At 38.9% G+C, this 18393-nt stretch overlaps 1 protein-coding gene and 1 non-coding gene across 2 annotated transcripts in view; one reads left to right on the top strand and one right to left on the bottom strand.

Annotated features, from left to right (window-relative positions):
* The window catches only part of RTN4IP1 (reticulon 4 interacting protein 1), a 56074-nt gene that overhangs the window by 5522 nt on the left and 32159 nt on the right, over nt 1-18393 (top strand). The window contains exons 2-4 of the mRNA XM_054557930.2: nt 995-1146; nt 2469-2537; nt 4618-4742. Of these exons, the coding sequence (XP_054413905.1) occupies nt 995-1146; nt 2469-2537; nt 4618-4742 (346 nt within the window). The remainder of the gene's footprint in view (nt 1-994; nt 1147-2468; nt 2538-4617; nt 4743-18393) is intronic.
* Nucleotides 16136-16239, bottom strand: LOC112134001 (U6 spliceosomal RNA). The gene has a single exon (XR_002915596.3). It is a non-coding gene; the product is annotated as a U6 spliceosomal RNA (small nuclear RNA).

Genomic DNA, 18393 nt, shown 5'->3' with positions numbered 1-18393 from the left:
AAAGATGTTGTTCTAGAAACATTTTTAAGGATGTGGGGATCATTACTCGTAAACTGTTGTCAGCATCAAGTACTTTATATTCTTGCCTTATTTATTTATTGACTTCAAACAGCTTAACATTTGTCTTCACCAGACCTGGCACCAAATATTTTGTTGTTTAAAAAGTTCGTGAATGAATACGTTAATAAAGACATGAATACGTTAATAAAGACATCATCTTCAAAGAACAAAGCAAAACTGTATAAAAGATAATACTAAAAGTTCTGAAGACAGTTTCAAAATTTGAATTTCAAAAATATTTTGAACAATGGTGGCTTTAGTTTAATAAGTGACTATCACTTCCAAGTAAATTTTTTTTTAAGGAAAATCCTTTTATGCTTTCCCATGTAATGGCAAAAAATTATAAGGTTGATTACTTTTTTAAAAAACTTTTAAGTTCAGAGGTACAAGTGCAGGTTTGTTACATAGGTAAGCTTGTGTCATGGGGGTTTGTTGTACAGATTATTTCATCGCCCAAGTATTAAGTCTCACACCCACTAGTTATTTTTCTTGATCCTCTTCGTCTTCCCACCCTCCACCCTCTGAAAAACCCCAGTGTGTGTTGTTCCCCTCTGTGTCCATGTGTTCTCATCATTTAGCTCCCACTTTGGTTTTCTGTTCCTGTGTTAATTTGCTAAGGATAATGGCCTCCAGTTCCATCCATGTCCTTGGAAAGGACATGATCTTGTTCCTTTTCATGGCTTCATAGTATTCCGTGGTGTGTATGTACCACAGTTTTTTAATCCAGTCTATCATTGATGGGTAGTTAGGTTGATTCCATGTCTTTGCTATTGTGAATAGTGTTGCAGTGAACATACACTTATGTGTCTTTGTAATAGAATGATTTATAATCTACATCTTGAAGACCTAAAATTGTACCAGACTGTAACCCTGTAGTAGTTTTAAAAGCATTTATAGTTACATTTGGAGGAAACAGATAAATTGTATTTTACAGGTGGTTATGGAGCTACAGCTTTAAATATGAAGCGTGATCCTTTACACATGAAAATCAAAGGAGAAGAATTTCCTCTGACTCTGGGTCGGGATGTCTCTGGTGTGGTGATGGAATGTGGGCTTGATGTGAAATACTTCAAGCCTGGAGATGAGGTGAGTTAGGAAATGCCACTATTCCTACGGGGATCCAACCCCCAGATCCTGATCCAGCGACAGATGAGAGAGGCACAATGACACAGATATTTTGCCTGTCAGTGCGGCTAAGGGGCTTCTGCTCCCTGAATGTGCAGCATCCGCCCCATAAACTGACAAAGTTTGCATTTATTTAGTACAGATTAAATGATGTAGGTTTCGAGTAAACACCACTAGAGGGTAATTAACATTGCCGACCCTGCCCTGCCCCCGCAACAGTAGCGAGCAATCATGCATCCATGAAAGATCAAAGATTGGTCTTAGGACCACGTGAGTAAACAAACTGTTTAGATAAACTCCCCCACATTCTCTAGTTATTTGCTCTATTGCTGTCAACTCAAGGTAAAGAGAATTAGGCTGCTTTCAGCCAAATCTTTTACTGAAGCTGTGCAACACCCCCGGCCTTCCAAGTAGGTTTGTGTCTACTTCCTATAACTATCTTTATAATTTTTCCTCTTACAATTTTTCCCACCACCCTGACTGAACTCCCACATATTCCTTTACTAAATGTGCAAATTTCATTCTGTTTCAGAAGTATATTCTATGCTGTTGAACTTTTTTCTTTTTTTCAACAAATATACTGAGCTTTGACTAGAACCGTTACTTTTTTGGTTCTGTTGTTACATTTTTTCACAAACAATTCCAAAATATCTTGACTGTACTTGAGTTTGTGTTTTCTAAATTTAGTACTTAAGAAATGCAAGACTTTAAAATATATAGGATTAGGGTATTTTTTTTCCTTGAAAGGGCCTTTAAATGACAATTTCTACCTTATGGATGAGATGGCTTTAAAATAGCTTAAGTTTGGTATAATCACCTGTCACTTGTCACTTTGAACTTTTGTACCAAGAAATGATAGTTCATAATCATAGCTAACACTGTTCTGGTTGCTTTTTATAAAATAAGTCATTTAGTCCCTCTGAGGTAGATAAAGTTAGGCCCAGTTTACAGATGAGGAAGCCAAGCTATAAAGAGGTCTCATAGCTAATAAGTGGTGGAGCCAGGACTCAAACCCCAGAGATTGTGGTCTTACTGGGACTTGAAGTAGTCAGTAAATGCAGCAGGATATGCTGGCATCTGCTTCCAGCGTGGTTTGACTTGATAAATCCAGAATCATACTAAGTAATAAATTTATATCATGAAAATAACACTCCTGCTTGGTGTAGTGCTGACTTCTGTGTTTTTCACAGCACAGGGTATATATTAGGGAACACTTTCATGCTTAGCTTTGGTCAGAAAATATCTGTGTTTCTAATGAAGCTGTCTGTGTGTGTGTGTTTCAGGTCTGGGCTGCAGTTCCTCCTTGGAAACAAGGCACTCTTTCAGAGTTTGTTGTAGTCAGTGGGAATGAGGTAACTTACCAACTCTGCTGAAATGCATAAGAAAGTTTAAACAAAGACTGGCAAATATCTCTGAAATAATTGGTGTTTTTCAGATCTAGTTTATGCTTGATGGGGCAGTTTATAAAGAGATAATATAGAATATAGGAATTTTTGAGAGATTAAAAAAGTATTTGATGCCATTCAGTAACACTGCCTGCTAACGTTGTTTTTCTCTCGTGGAGCAGGGATTTGGAATGAGACCTAGAACCCTGCTGTGTTGCTTGGTTTTACCCTAGATAAATAGTTGAAAGCAGATATAGGCAGTAGAGAGGATGGATTAGTCATCAATGGAGACATGGAAATATCCAGCGATTTTGAATAACTAAAAACAGGAGTCTAATCAAATACAGTCAGGAGACCAACAAATTCAATAGAGAGAAAGGGGTTAACATTGAGGAAATTGGCTACAGAAGGGAGGGCAGGAAGGGGAAAAAGGTTGTTACTGAGATTAGAGAAAACCTAGAAAGATTTCCTTTCCAGAAAATGAGAGTAGAGGAAACAGCTGATCTCAAAAACTAATTAGGATGTGTTTTTGAGAGTTCAAGGTTTATTTGGATTTACTTCAGGACTAATGGGAATATTGATGTGGTCTTTTTATAAACAATGAAGTAGTTATATCTGATATTGTAGCCTACATAACATTTATTGAACATCTGTGAGGCAGGTAGAGCTATTCTATACAATATTTATTAGGATAATCTTGGAGTAGGGTATGCATATTGCTTACCCTACTCCAAGATATGAAACAGATAGAGCTATGCAATATCTATTAAGGATAATCTTGGAGTAAGGTATGCAACAAACACTGAACTGGAATAATTTTATAGATTTATCTATGAAAATACAGTTGACCCCTGAACAATGCAGGAGTTGGTACACCTACCGCTGTGAGGTAGAAAATGCACCTACATCTTTTGACTCCCCTAAAACTTAACTGCTAATAGCCTACTATTGCCCAGAAGCCTTACCGATAACCTAAAAAGCCAACTAAGGTGCAGTGGCTCACGCCTGTAATCCCAGCATTTTGGGAGGCCAAGGTGGGTGGATCACAAGGTCAGGAGTTCGAGACCAGCCTGGCCAATATGGTGAAAACCTGTCTCTACTAAAAATACAAAAATTAGCCGGGCATGGTGGCGGGTGCCTGTAGTCCCAGCTACTTGGGAGGCTGAGGCAGGAGAATTGCTTAAACCTGGGAGGCGGAGGTTGCAGTGAGCAGAGGTTGCAGTGAGCTGAGATTGCGTCACAGAACTCCAGCCTGGGTGACAGAGCAAGACTCCATCTCAAAAAGTCAACTAACATATATTTTATATGTTATGTATATTATATACTGTATTCTTACAATAAAGGAAACTAGAATATGTTATGTATATTATATACTGTATTCTTACAATAAAGGAAGATAGAATATGTTATGTGTATTATATACTATATCCTTACAATAAAGGAAGCTAGAAAAAATGTTATTAAGAAAATCACAGGCCGGGTGCGGTGGCTTACGCCTGTAATCCCAGCACTTTGGGAGGCCGAGGCGGGCGGATCACGAGGTCAGGAGATCGAGACCATCTTGGCTAACATGGTGAAACTCGTCTCTATTAAAAATACAAAAAATTAGCTGGGTGCGGTGGCGGGCACCTGCAGTCCCAGCTACTCAGGAGGCTGAGGCAGGAGAATGGCGTGAACCCAGGAGGTGGAGCTTGCAGTGAGCCAAGATCGCGCCACTGCAGTCCAGCCTGGGCGATAGAGCGAGACTGTCTCAAAAAAAAAAAATCATGAAGAAAAGTATACTTACCATTCATTAAGTGGATCATCATAAAGATTTTCATCCTTGTTGTCTTCAAGTTACTAGAAAGAGGAGGAGTAGGAAGAAGAAGGATTGGTTTTGCTGGTCTCAGAGGTGGTAGAGGCAGGAAATCCACGTATAAGTGGACTTACACAATTCAAACCCCTGTTGTTCAAGGGTCAGCTGGATTCCTGTGAAGGTAAATGTGCTTAATTGTGTTCATAGGTTTGCAAGTCATTGCTTATTTTTGACTGTTGTCTTCAAATGTAGGTCTCTCACAAACCCAAATCACTCACTCATACTCAAGCTGCCTCTTTGCCATATGTGGCTCTCACAGCCTGGTCTGCTATAAACAAAGTTGGTGGCCTGAATGACAAGAATTGCACAGGAAAACGGTAAGTGTATCAGTCAGTGGCAGCATCTAAACCTCTTTTCTTTCCTTCTGTGAGTTCCTTGCAGTAGATTTGTCAGAGCTTTGAAATTTAGTATCATTTACACGAACAGAGCTGTACTAACATTTGAAAACAATTTCCAAAGCATTCTATTTGTGTCAGTTTGCACTTTCTTAGCTTCATTCTGTGGATTCTCAGCCCAATCACTTGGGAATTTTTTAACTGAGATGTGTGGATGGAATGGACTTTAGGAGTCAGAACCTTCCAAAATAATGCAAAATTTTATATGTGATTCTCTAGGAAGAAGATCCATATCTTTTTTTAATGAAATTCCTAAAAAGGTTAAGAATCATCCCATACAGTTTCTAAAGAATGATGTCAAGGTGAAGATGTTTTTTCCCTACCTCTCCCAAGTGTTATTCTCACACTTGCATATTTCTATAAAGAGACTGCACAACTATTGAATATTCTTAAGTTCTCTCAGTCTCAATGCCTAATATCCATTAGGTCAATTCTGATTCCCCAATGCCCTGAGCATGTACTCATTTGGGTTAGCAGCAACATGGTGACCAGAAATGTCTCAGATGTACTTGAGTTTATATGGAGATTCTGTTGCTTTCCAGGTGGGTGACCCACTCACTCACTTTTTAATGAGTTTTGTTTTGAAGGTTAAATGAGGTAATGCACATTAAACTGGTGACACAGTTTATGGCAGGTGGGAGGCACTCAGTAAATGGTGGCTACTGTTGTTAGCAAGGAGATTATGGTGTTCTTTGTATTTTAGAAAGTTGCCATCATAGAGAAAACTTATGATTTTGTTTTTAGTTGAGAAAACTAGATACTAAGAACCATTTAACAATTGTAAGGAAGGAAAGAGCTGTAGGTCAAACTATAATAAATTAAAATAATTTAGTTTTTTTTTATTGCTAAGGATTGTGCTGGTAACATAACTAAAGTCTGTGTGATTCTGTTTTATTGTTATGAAACATTGCACTTTACATTTAATGTGTTCGGTGATAGAACATTAAATTTAATGAGAGTTTAATAGCTGTATTTTTGAAAGCTTATGAAAGCTATTCATCTAATGAGGTGCTACCCTTTATCTTAGAATTCAAGGTAAATATTCTAAAGGTCAACCCTGTTTACTTTTTAAGCTATTGTGGCTTATCTTTCTTGAAGTTGCCATTTTGGTCAACACTTTGTTTAAATTAAATTAGTTTTGACAACATAGATTTTTCTAATGGTTTCTCGTAGTTAATAACCTTGCAAAAACCTTATTGAAGATTTTTAGACCTGTATTGTAATTGTAGACTCTGCAACAGCATTGGTTTTATTGTTTTGTTTTTTCCTTTAAAAACATTATGTTTTCTATGCCTGCATGACTATATGTGCACTATTGTTAGAGAGCTCTCATTTCTTTTACTGGTTCAGGGCTCTGTGGACTTACTTTTAATATACTGTAAAAAACAATTTAGAAGATAAGAAAACATTTAAAAATTTAGAGACAAAGATCTGTCTCTTCTCAGAGACATTGGTGTGAGTCCTCAGTTTGTTGTTGGCTTTGTGGGTAATTCTTTGGTACTCTGTTATCTTCTGTTTAAGCAACAATGGCCTGGAACTGGGAAGTTGAAGCCCTGGGTCCTGTTCTGCCATTAACTAACCAGGTGACCACATGCTATTTATTTATGGTCTCTTTGTGGTTTCCTCTGAGTTTATGAGCATAGGACAGTGTAGGTTTTGAGGAGAGCTTTGAGAAATGGAAAGTTTTACACCTTATTAGGTGATGATATGTTATATTGAGTTGGGTCTGTTTATTGATTTAGCCAATGTTAACCAATCTAGAGTGAAACCCATTGCAAAGAGTCTCAATAATTCACATCATGGACTTCTGCTGCATTCACATGTTGTGACCTGTAGGATGCATTTGTCCTGAGTGACTCAGTGAGCACAGTGAGACCTTGCTGTCTTAGTCCGTTCAGGCTATTAAGACAAAATACCATAAACTGGTGGCTTAAAAACAAGATAAATTTATTTCTCACAGTTGTGGAGGCTGGGAAGCCTGAGATCAAGGTGACATCAGGTTTTATGTCTGTTGGTGAGGACCAACTTTCTGGTTCTTTAACAGTGCTTTCTCGCTTGTCCTCATATTCTGGAAGGGGTGAGGATATCTCTGGGGTCTCTCTTTCTTATAAGAGCACAAATCCCATTCATGAGGGTTCTGCTTGCATGACCTAATCACCCTGCCTCCTAATACCATCACCCTTGGGGTTAGGATTTCAACATATGAATTTTGGTGGGACACAAACATTACAAACATTCAGACCATAGCACTTGGTACTTGCTGCTCTCAGAAATTTCGGTTTACTGAAATTACTACACATGGGTTATAATAATGGCCTACCTCTTTTAACTGCTTATTTGTGAGAGTCACATGAGAGATGTGAGCACCTTAAAATACTGTAAAAATACTTTTAATGAAGAAATTCTATAATGAGATTTTATTGTACCTAAACTCAGAAGTTCCAGTGTCCAAAGTGGATTTTCCATTTGACTATTCATTGTGATTGATGGAGCATATTTTGGCTTCAATATGCTAAGCAATAACTGTTCTTTTTCTGTTAGCTATTGGCATTAAGGCATGCCTTAGTCTGCACAAAGCAGATCAGTGTTTGTTATCAAAGATGAATCATCTGTTTTTTCTAATCAGTTAATTAAAAAAAAAACAAAATTAACAATGACAAAAACACCTATCAGCACCTTGGAAGATTTTATAGGATTTCTTTATAGCAAACAGCTTATTTGAAATTAGGACAAATCTTTCTAAGGGTTTAGTGATGTTTACCTTTTTTTCCCTTTGTTCTGTAGTTACTTTTCTGCAGCAGCTGAGTATCAGTGAACCAAGGAAATAGTTTATTCTTGATGTCATATAATACTGTCATTTTGTCCACACATTGATATCATTAGAAAATGTCAAGTGAGGCCGGGCGCGGTGGCTCATGCCTGTAATCCCAGCAGTTTGGGAGGCCGAGGTGGGTGGATCACGAGGTCAGGAGATCGAGACCATCCTGGCCAACGTGGTGAAACCCCGTCACTACTAAAAATACAAAAACTAGCTGGACATGGTGGCACACACATGTAGTTCAAGCTACTTGGGAGCCTGAGGCAGGAGAATCGTTTGAACCACAGAGTTGGAGGTTGTAGTGAGCTGAGATTGCACCATGGTACTCTAGCCTGGTGACAGAGCAAGACTCCATCTCAAAACAAAAAAAAAGAAAAAATGTCAAGTGAAAATTACTTCCTTTTTATCAGCCCATCTATAGTTTCTTCATGATTTGTTCAGTAGGAACACATAGATAATTTAGGGCTCTCAAGATAAGTAGAAATTTTTTTAAAAAGTTGTTACAACCGGATATTTTTTGAATATGGTAAGATTTGATGGTTTTATTTATTGGTAGGGTCATGGGTGCACTTGAATATTTCATGCTCTGCCTGAAATTCATGTCTTGCCAGGAAAGTTGTACTTCACTGTTTGACAGAAGTATTAAAAGGTGTTAGGTGTGTAGTATTGCATGCCTGTAGTCCCAGCTACTTGGGAGGCTGAGGTGGGAGGATTGCTTGAACACGGGAGGTGGAGGTTACAGTGAGCCGAGATTGTGCCACTGCACTCCATCCTGGGCAACAGAGTTAGGAATTGAACTATTCCTCCTCCACAAAATAAATTTCACTTTTAAATTGTATATACTTGCAACTCAATGAAGTGAATTTAAGAATACTTTTTTTTTGATATTAGGTTTTATGGCAGTAAAATGTTGTCATGTAAGTGTAAATTAGGTGTCTGATTAATTCTGTTATAGAATTATAGAATTAGGCCCAGACTTAAAAACATTGGGTTTATTCCCTACCAATATGCTTATATTAAAATTAAAATGACAGCCTTCTTCTTTCAAATGCATTCTAAGGCCTTTTCTTCACCCCACCACCACCTGTTTCTTCCCACTCCCCAAGCCCATTACCCTTTTGGACTTTAAGTTTTCATTTGCACCTGAGTGGGTTGTATTGTTAGGGGGGTAAGGGGAAGTAGAAAGAAACCCCAGCTGTTTTCTTGCATAAACAAAGTAAGGGGTTGAGGAGGCAAGGAGAGTGAGAGTGGAGGCTCTGGCTTGGTCAGTGTGATGGAAATGAATCTTCCTTTGCTTCAGGTCTATTTTCCAGGGAGTCCTGGGTGGGGGGGCGGGGGCGGTTGGCACTTAAAAAAATAGCAGAAACCTCACTCCTGGAAATTTGTGTTTTATACAGTAGCTTTCTAAGTGACTAGATTAACTATCTCGTGAGGTTTAGAAGTCATTGACTCTTCAATGGACTGTAATCTAGCTTCTAGCCTTGCCTTTCAATTGCACCTGCCCTCACTGGGGTTGTAGCTAACTTAAGTGACTTAAGTTGCCAAGCCCAAAGACATTTTTCAGTTCTTATTTTAATTTGATCTCTCTGAAGTATCTGGCATTGTTGACCACTTCCTAAATACTTACTTTTTGTATGGTTTCAGGGACATTAAGACTTTTGAGTTTTCTTTTTTTGTTGTTGACCATTTCTTGTCATTTTTAGAAGCCCCCACTTCTTCCTCCAGCCCTTTAAATGTGCTGTTTTCCCAGTATTCCACTCTATTCTTCCTTTTTGTTTCCCAGGGTTATCTCATCTACTCCCAGCTTCTACTTATAGTTTGGTAACTTGCAGATCTGTATTTCTAACTCTATCCCCTTACTGAGTTCCAGTTAGATGTTCTCTTTATATCTCAGACTCAACTTGAACAAAACAACACTTACCAACTACCACCGCAACTCTTCCTCTGTAATCCTAATGTCAGTTAATTGTGGTTTATCCTAAGCCAAAACCTGACATTGTTCATAAACCCTGCTCTCTCACCTTCCTCAGCACTACTCATTATTGTTCGTGTCATGTAAAATGTAAGATTGTCAAATTTGGAACAATGTCTTCCAAGTTCCTTTTATATAGGAGCTATAAGATTTGTGAACCCAAAATATCTGAGACAGGTCTCAGTCAATTTAGAAAGTTTATTTTGGCAAGGTTAAGGACACGCCTGTGACACAGCCTCAGGATGACATGCACCCAAGGTGGTCAGGGTGCAACTTGCTTTTATATATTTGTGGAAGACAATACATCCATCAATACACATAAGATTTACATTGGTCTGATCTTGAAGGGTGAGACCTCTTGAAGAGGGTGGCTTCCAGGTGATAGGTAGATTTAAAAATTTTCTCTTGGCAGTTGGTTGAAAGATTTATAAGTGGAATGGAATGTCTGGGTTAAGATAAGAGGTTGTAGAGACCTAGGTTTTTCATGCAGGTGAAGCCTCCAAGTAGCCAGCTTTAGAGAGAATATACTGTAAATATTTCCTATCAGATTGAAGGTCTGTGTTGATGTTAATGCTGCAGGGGTATAATGAGGCCTGCAACCTCCTCTCCCATCATGAGCAGAACTAGATTTTCAGGCAACTCTGGAATGTCCTTGGCCAAGAAGAGGAGTCCATTCAGATGGCTGGGGCCTTAGAATTTTATTTTTGGTTTACAGATTTCAAGGCATTTCATGTTTTCTTGTGTAGTGAATAAGCCTAAAATACTGTTGTATTTTAATGAACAATCCTGATTAGTTTGTTGTTAACCTCTTCCATATAGTGTTGTCTTGTAAATTCTTACTTTTTTTAATTGGAGGAATTTTCCACAGACTAGCTTCTGGCTTTGTACATTTCAAACCTTGTTTAACTTTCTTTCTCCCTAACCAATCCCATGACCCTACGCTGGGTGCAGTGATACACAGCTTTAAGGAAATGTCATGTGGCTTAGGTGAGTTGACTTAGTGAGAGGTAGGAAGAAATTTCTGGAAGGCATTTCTTAAACTAGGACAGCTAGGGATAACTTAACTCTACACAGAAGTGACTACAAACCACATCAGTATTTTCCACTAAACCTCAAACAAATATATTTCCAATCAACTTCCCTTTAGCCAGATCTAGTATCACCTGAGAAAAAAAGCAAGACTGATGAGTAAGAGTGAAAAAAGACCAATCTTAACTGATTGTGGTTAGCATATCTTTTACAAGTTTTACAAAAACATATGTCTGTTACATATAAAGTTTCGGTGCCACAAAAGAAATAGCACTCGAATATAAAATTTTAATTCTCAGCAAGGCCAGTTACTTCTATATAGAAGGGTGCGCCCTTACAGATGGAACAATGGCAAGTGCACATTTGGACAAGGGAGGGGAAGGGGTTCTTATCCCTGATGCACGTGGCCCCTGCTGCTCTGTCATTCGCCTATTGGCTAGGGTTAGACCGCACAGACTAAACTAATTCCGATTGGCTAATTTAAAGAGAATGACGGGGTGAGTGCTTTGGCGGGAGTCAGGGCAGAGCAGGTAGCAGGTAATTGGAATGAGTTAGGGTGGAGCGGGTGATGGAATGAGTTAGGGTAGAGCAGGTGATTAGAATGAGTCAGGGTGGAGCAGGTGATGAGAATGAGTTAGGGTGGAGTAGGTAATTGTAAAAGGTTGCTTTATGAGGAAGTTTAAAAGTAAAAGGCAAAGAATTGAACATACTGACATATTAATTATTTGAAAAGAAATTTAGAACTCATATCTAACATGTCTGTGCAAAATATTGCTAGGGCTTCTCTCTGGGCCTTGTGTAAGTGAAGGGCTTCGGCTTCATTGGCTCCATGGTAAATCCTCTGACCTCACTACTTCTCTCTGTCTTATGCCCTATTGTCACCCATCATAAGCTTTTCTTTCTTTTTTTTTTTTTTTTTTAGACGGAGTCTTGCTCTGTCGCCCAGGTTGGAGTGCAGTGGTGTGATCTCGGTTCACTGCAACCTCCACCTCCCAGGTTCAAATGATTCTCCTGCCGCAGCCTCCCGAGTAGCTGGGATTATAGGTGCCCACCACCACGCCTGGCTAATTTTTGTATTTTTGGTAGAGATGGGGTTTCACTATGTTGGCCAGGCTGGTCTGGAACACCTGACCTCAGGTGATCCACCTGCCTTGGCCTCCCAAAGTGCTGGGATTACAGGTGTGAGCCACCATGCCCTGCCTGTCAGAAGCATTTATTCCCTCTATCTGCTTCTGTGTAAGATTGAAGGAACCAGTGATTTGGGATGGTTCTCACTGCCTATCCCATTTGGGGGGATACATTCCCACTACCCCTGGTTGAAATTCTGAATACACTTTGGATAACAAAGCCATTGTTATCCTGTGCATAAAGTTCTTCGTCGATTATGGCTTAACTAAGTCTTCATAAATGGCTTACCCTGGCCACCTTACCAAGATATATAAATAGCTTTGTTTTCTTGGGAAAATGTGTTTAACTTTCTAAATATTTAATTCACACACAAACTGTTCTGTAAATTGGGGAATGTCAACATGAATTACAGAGGCTTAGAAGAAGAGGACACATAAATCTAGGCTATCTTGGTCTCCTTTGGTTGATTTGTTTTGTAGCTATATTTTTCCACTCATTCAGATTAAGTTTCTCACTCAGTTTAAGACAGTAAACCTGGCATATTATGCTAAGATACTTTACTATCTTTTATCTATTTTCCCCCCGATTTAGAAGTCGTGTGTGTTTCAGAACCTCCACAAGGCTGAGAAAAAAAGTAGTTTGTGAAGGTGAAAGATGAGATACATTTTCAACATAATCCTTATTTCTTAGAACCATTTGTTTCTACTGATGGTCGATTTCACCATATTTAAATCATCTTTGTTTGTAAGTCATTAGGATTTAATAGATGACACTCTAATCTTATAATGTGGCTTTTTTTCACCATAAATCTGGGGCAATCGTGAAGGCCATATATGTCTGTTTCAAAGGTGGAGAAACAAAATATAAGCTTAAATTAGATGGAAAGCACCTGTTCTTTTTCATTGACTCCCAGAGTACACTTCTGTCATCATCATTTTGTAGGTGACAAATCTGAGGGCCAGGGATTCCATTAGAGAGAGAGTTGAGACCTGAACCTGGGACTTTAGATACCCAGCCCTGGCATTCAAAGATTTTTGGGATCAAGTCAGAATATAGAAACTTGAAGGTGATTTTCTACTTCTGGATGTCTTGCTGTTTTGTAGCATGTTTCGTGTTTTTTTTTTTTTTTTTTTTTTTGTAAGGCAGCTAAGGGGTTGGTGCCCTACCTCATAAGATTACAATACTGAAAACTGTGATTGTAGAGGGCTTAGGTGCCCAAATGCCAAATAAAAAGTGACTCAGTCATGGGAAAGAAGCCAACATTGCTTCAGTGCCTTAATGTATGTTTAGGGAGAATTCAGAGATTAAGCAAAAAGGACAGAGCAAGTTAGATTTTAGGGTTTAAGAATGCCTAAGTAGTGTAATACTTATTCATATTTTCCTCATATTTAAAAAATATCTGTCACTAGTACAATCCCCTCTGACTTCCAAAGAAGCTCTATATGTGTACTTAAGAAGTAATAGCGGCATGCAATTAAAAACCTTGGCGATTTTGAATAACAGTGCTTCTTTCAAGTAGAGTACTTCTGTACACTTTATATAAACCAACAAATACAGCACACGTTTCTTCACTATCACAAATAGGCTTCTACTTCAGTGAGATTCGAATATATAGTGTGGCCATTACAGCAAGCTAGGTAAAAAGTATTCCCACTGTGTAGGACTTAAGTGAAGGGCCATTGGGAGGTCAGCAACAGCAGTTGCTTCCGTTTGCATTGAACGTGCTGTGATGAATACAACAAGAATAATTAGTTGAGCCACAAGACTTCAGACTTCAGAAGACCGACTGGCTTAATGTTGGCTTGAAAATTTATTTTGCCGCCGGGTGTGGTGGCTCACGCCTGTAATCCCAGCACTTTGAGGGGCTGAGGTGGGCGGATTGCCTGAGGTCAGGAGTTCGAGACCAGCCTGCCCAACATGGTGAAACCCCATCTCTACTAAATATACAAAAAAATTAGCCAGGTGTGGTTGTGGGCGCCTGTAGTCCCAGCTACTCAAGAGGCTGAGTCAGGAGAATCCCTTGAACATGGGAGGCAGAGGTTGCAGTGAGCTGAGATTGCACCATTGCACTCCAGCCTGGGCGAAGGAGCGAGACTCCATCTCAAAAAAAAAAAAAAAAAATTTATTTTGCCTACTCTCTTTTTGGGGACTTTGAAGAAAAATGTGGTTGAAACATGCACAAAATGTGGAGTTTACAGGACCAGAAAACGATGTGTCCTCAGGGCTCCTTTACAAGCATTGGACCTGCTCCTTGCTGCTTTTGCACTTGGGGTCGCCATCAGGTGGTAGCACAAGGAACTGAAGCTGCTATTGCAGAACCACTCCTGCTAAGCCCTGCTGTGAAACACAGTTTTGCTTTTTTATTTGAGGGAAGGAAGTTGCTTTGGATCAAGAGTTATAGGGAAGAGATGAACTGACAATAGTGAGGTCGGAGATGTATTTGGCAGTTGGATCCTGAAGTAGCCATTGTATTTAGTATCCAGCTTCACAGAGAGAGAATTAGAAATTATTTTCAAGCTTTTCTTTATTGGAAGAAACTTGAATGCAGTCTTTCAAGTAGCCAGGCGATCCCCTCACTTGAGGTAGTAGCAATTGTTGCCTTGATTGTAGGACATAATGGTGATTGGATGATTTCTTTTTTTAGAGACAAGGTCTCACTCTGTCACCCAGGCTAGAGTACAGTGGCACAATCATAGCTCACTGCAGCCTCAAACTCCTGGGCTCAAGCCATCCTCCCACCTCAGCACCACCATACCTAGATAATTTATTTTTTATTTTTTGTAGAGATGTGATGTCATGATGTTGCCCAGGCTGATCTTCAACTCCTGGGCTCAAGCAATCCTCCCGCCTTAGCCTCCCAAAGTGCCGGATTACAGGCGTAAGCCACCATGTCTGGCCATGGATGATTTTGAAAGTCAAGAAACTTTGATCAGGCATCTGCTACATCCAGGGCACTGCGGCCAGTGCAGGGCATAATATGAGGTCTCTGACCTTAAGAGCTTGCAGAATAGTTTGGGAAGTAGGACGTGTGGTATAGATAACAGGTTCCAGGCTATGTTAAGGGTATTGGAGAGGAAAACTGGGACTTGGGCCTTCAAGGGAAGGGAGACCTCAGTAGGTAATTATAGCATTCTAGAGCCTGGAGGAATGGGCCAGTGTGTGTGCAATGTAGGGGGAAGAATGAGGGGAACAGGGTCTCAGAGGAAAAGAGTTCCATTCAGGAAATAGTGAGAGGAAAAGTTGGAGAGTGCAGGTAATACATTGTGAGGAACTTAAATGAGAATTTGACTAGCAACACTTCTGTAAGAATGGACAAAAGTAAGAGGGTGAAATATTTCATGGGGGAATTAATTTTTGAATGTATTTTTGAAGCACTTCTCATACTTTTTTCCCTCATTTAGAAAGTACTAAAGCTATGTTTGAATTGTCAGGGCAAAAGGTACTTTAACTTTACCTCTGCCCTCTGAAGGTTCTGTAACTGAGTCTGCTGAAATAAACTGATAATAGATTAATAGGAGAAAAGTTATACACATTTATTTATTTCCTTTTAATATTGATATGTAATAACTGTACACATTTATGGAGCATAGTGTGATATTTCAATACATGGATACCATGTGTAATGATCAAATCAGAACAATCAGCATATCCTTCAAGTCAAACATTGATTATTTCTTTGTGTTGGGAACATTAAAATCCTCTCTTTTAGTTTTTTGAAAGTATACAATAAATTATTATTAACTATATTCACCCTGTAGTGCTATAGAGTACTATAACTTATTCTTCCTATCTAGCTGTAATTTTGTATTTGTTAACCACCCTTACCCTGTTCTTCCCTCCCTGCTACCCTTCCCGGCAACTGATAAAGCACAGTTCTACTCTCTGCTTCTGTGACCTCAGCCTTGTCTAGCTCCCCCTTGAATGAAAACGTGGTATTTATCTTCTTGTGCCTGACTTATTTTACTTAACATAATGTCCTCCAGGCTCATCCCTGTTGCCGCAAATGACAGAATTTCATTCTTTCTTTTTTATGGCTGAATAGTATTACGTTGTGTATATATAGCACATTTTCTTTACCTGTTTATCTGTTAATGGACATTTAAGTTGATTCCATATCTTGGCTATTGCAAATAGTGTCGTATTAAACATGGGAGTGCAGATATCTCTTTGATATGACTGATTCTCCTTCCTCTGGATAAATACTCAGTAGTAGGATTGCTGGATCTTATGATAGTTTTACTTTTAAGGAAAGCTTCATACTGTTTTCCATATTGGCTATACTAACTTATATTCCCACCAAAGGTGTATAAGAGTCCCCTTTTCTCTGCATCTTTTCCAATACTTATTTATTTATTTTTTTTGTCTTTTTTCTATATGGAACACTTCACAAATTTGCATGTCATTCTTGCTCAGGGACCATGCTAATCTTTGTGTCATTCCAATTTTAGTATATGTGCTGCCTAAGGAAGCCCTGTTTTTTGTCTTTTTGGTAATAACCATTCTAACTAGGGTGAGAGATCTCATTGTGGCTTTAATTTACATTTCCCTGATTATTAGTGATGTACAGCATTTTTTGCCTATGCTTGATCATTTTTCTCTTTTTGAGAAATGTCTATTCAGATCCTTTGCACGTTTTTAGTTGGATTACTAGTTTTTTGTTGTTGTTGAGTTTTTTGAGTTCCTTATATATTCTGGGTAGTAGTCCCTTATTGGTTGTAGAGTTTGAATATACTTTCTCCCATTCTGCAGGTTGTCTCTTCATTGGTTGTTTCTTTTGCTGTACAGAGTTTTTTAGTTTGATATAGTCCTGTTTATTAATGTTTTTGCTGCCTGTGCTTTTAAAGTCTTACCTGTATCATTTTTGCCTGTATTCCCATATGCTTTCTTCTAATAGTTTTGTTTTGGGTCTTGTGTTTAAGTCTTTAATTCATTTTGAGTTGGTTTTTATATATGGTGAGAGATGGGCATCTAGTTTCCATTTTTCTGCATATGGATATCCAATTTTCCCAGCACCATTTATTGAAGAAATTATCCTCTTGCCAACATCAATTCTTGTTGCCTTTGTCATAAATCAGTTGGCTATAAATAAGTTGATTTATTTCTGGGTTCTTTTTTCTGTTCCATTGGTCTGTGTGTCTGTTTTTATACCAGTACCATGTTGTTTTGGTTACTGTAGCTTTGTGGTATAGTTTGAAGTCAGGTAGGGTGATGCCTCCTGCTTTTTTATTTTCGCACATATTGTTTTGGTTATTCAAGGTCTTTTGTGGTTCCATGCAAATTTTAGGATTTAAAAAATTTCTGTGAAGAATGTCATTGATATTTTGATAAGGCTTGAATTAAGTCTATAGATCGCTTTGGGTGGTTTGGTCATTTTAACAACATTTATTTTTCCAATCCATGAGCATAGGATGTCCTTTTTTTTGTGTTCTCTATTTATTTATTTAATTTATATGTATTTTTTTGAGATAGGCTGGTCTTGAACTCCTGAGCTCAAGCGATCCTCCCCAACTTGGCATCCCAAAGTGCTGGCATTAGAGGTGTGAGCCACCATGCCTAGCCCTCTTTGATTTCTTTTATCAGTGTTTCTAGTTTTCATTATATAAATCTTTCACCTCCTTGGTTAAATTTATTCCTAAGTGGTTTTTTTGTAGCTATTGTAAATGAAATTGATTTCTTTTTCAGCTAGTTTGTTGTTGGTATATAGAAATGCTACTGATTTTTAAATTTTTATTTATATTTATTTATTTTAAAAAATTTCTTTTTGGAGACAGAGTCTTGCTCTGTAACCCAGGCTGGAGGGCAGTGGCACGATCTTAGCTCATTGCAACTTCCGCCTTCCTGGGCTGAAGTGATCCTTCCACCTCAGCCTCCCAAATAGCTAGGACTACAGGCATGTGCCACCATGCCCAGCTAATTTTTGTATTAGTAGAGATGGGTTTTGCTATGTTGGCCAGGCTAGTCCTGAACTCCCGGACTCAGGCGATCTGCCTGCCTTAGCCTCCTGAAGTGTTGGGATTACAGGCGTGAGCCACTGCTCCTGGCTGCTACTGATTTTTGTATGTTGATTTTGTGCTACTTTAATGAATCTGTTTATCAATTCTAAGAGATTTTTGGTGGAGTCTTTTGTTTTTTCTATATGTAAGATCATGTCATCTGCAAAGAGTGACAATTTGACATCCTCTTTTCCAATTTTGATGCCTTTTATTTCTTTCTCTTGCCTAATTGCTCTGGCTAGTACTTCCAGTACTTTTTCCTGTAGATGTATCTATTGTGTTGTTTGAATAGAGTGCTTTGGCTTTGTTCCTGGGTGAGCACAGTAGTGTAGTCTCTGTATGATTTCTTTTTTTTTTTTTTTTTCTTTTTGAGACAGAGTCTTGCTCTGTCACCCAGGCTGGAGTGCAGTGGTGCGATCTCAGCTCACTGCAACCTCTGCCTCCTGGGTTCATGCCATTCTCCTGCCTCGGCCTCCCAAGTAGCTGGGACTATAGGCACCTGCCACCATGCCTGGCTAATTTTTTTGTATTTTTTTAGTAGAGACGGGATTTCACCATGTTAGCCAGGATGGTCTCAATCTCCTGACTTCATGTTCTGCCCACCTCGGCCTCCCAAAGTGCTGGGATTACAGG

The sequence above is a fragment of the Pongo abelii genome, chromosome 5 (genome assembly GCF_028885655.2).
Source record: "Pongo abelii isolate AG06213 chromosome 5, NHGRI_mPonAbe1-v2.0_pri, whole genome shotgun sequence".
Classification (NCBI taxonomy): Eukaryota; Metazoa; Chordata; class Mammalia; order Primates; family Hominidae; genus Pongo; species Pongo abelii.
The sequence above is the reverse complement of the archived record's forward strand: the minus strand, read 5'-3'. Positions and strand labels throughout refer to the sequence as shown.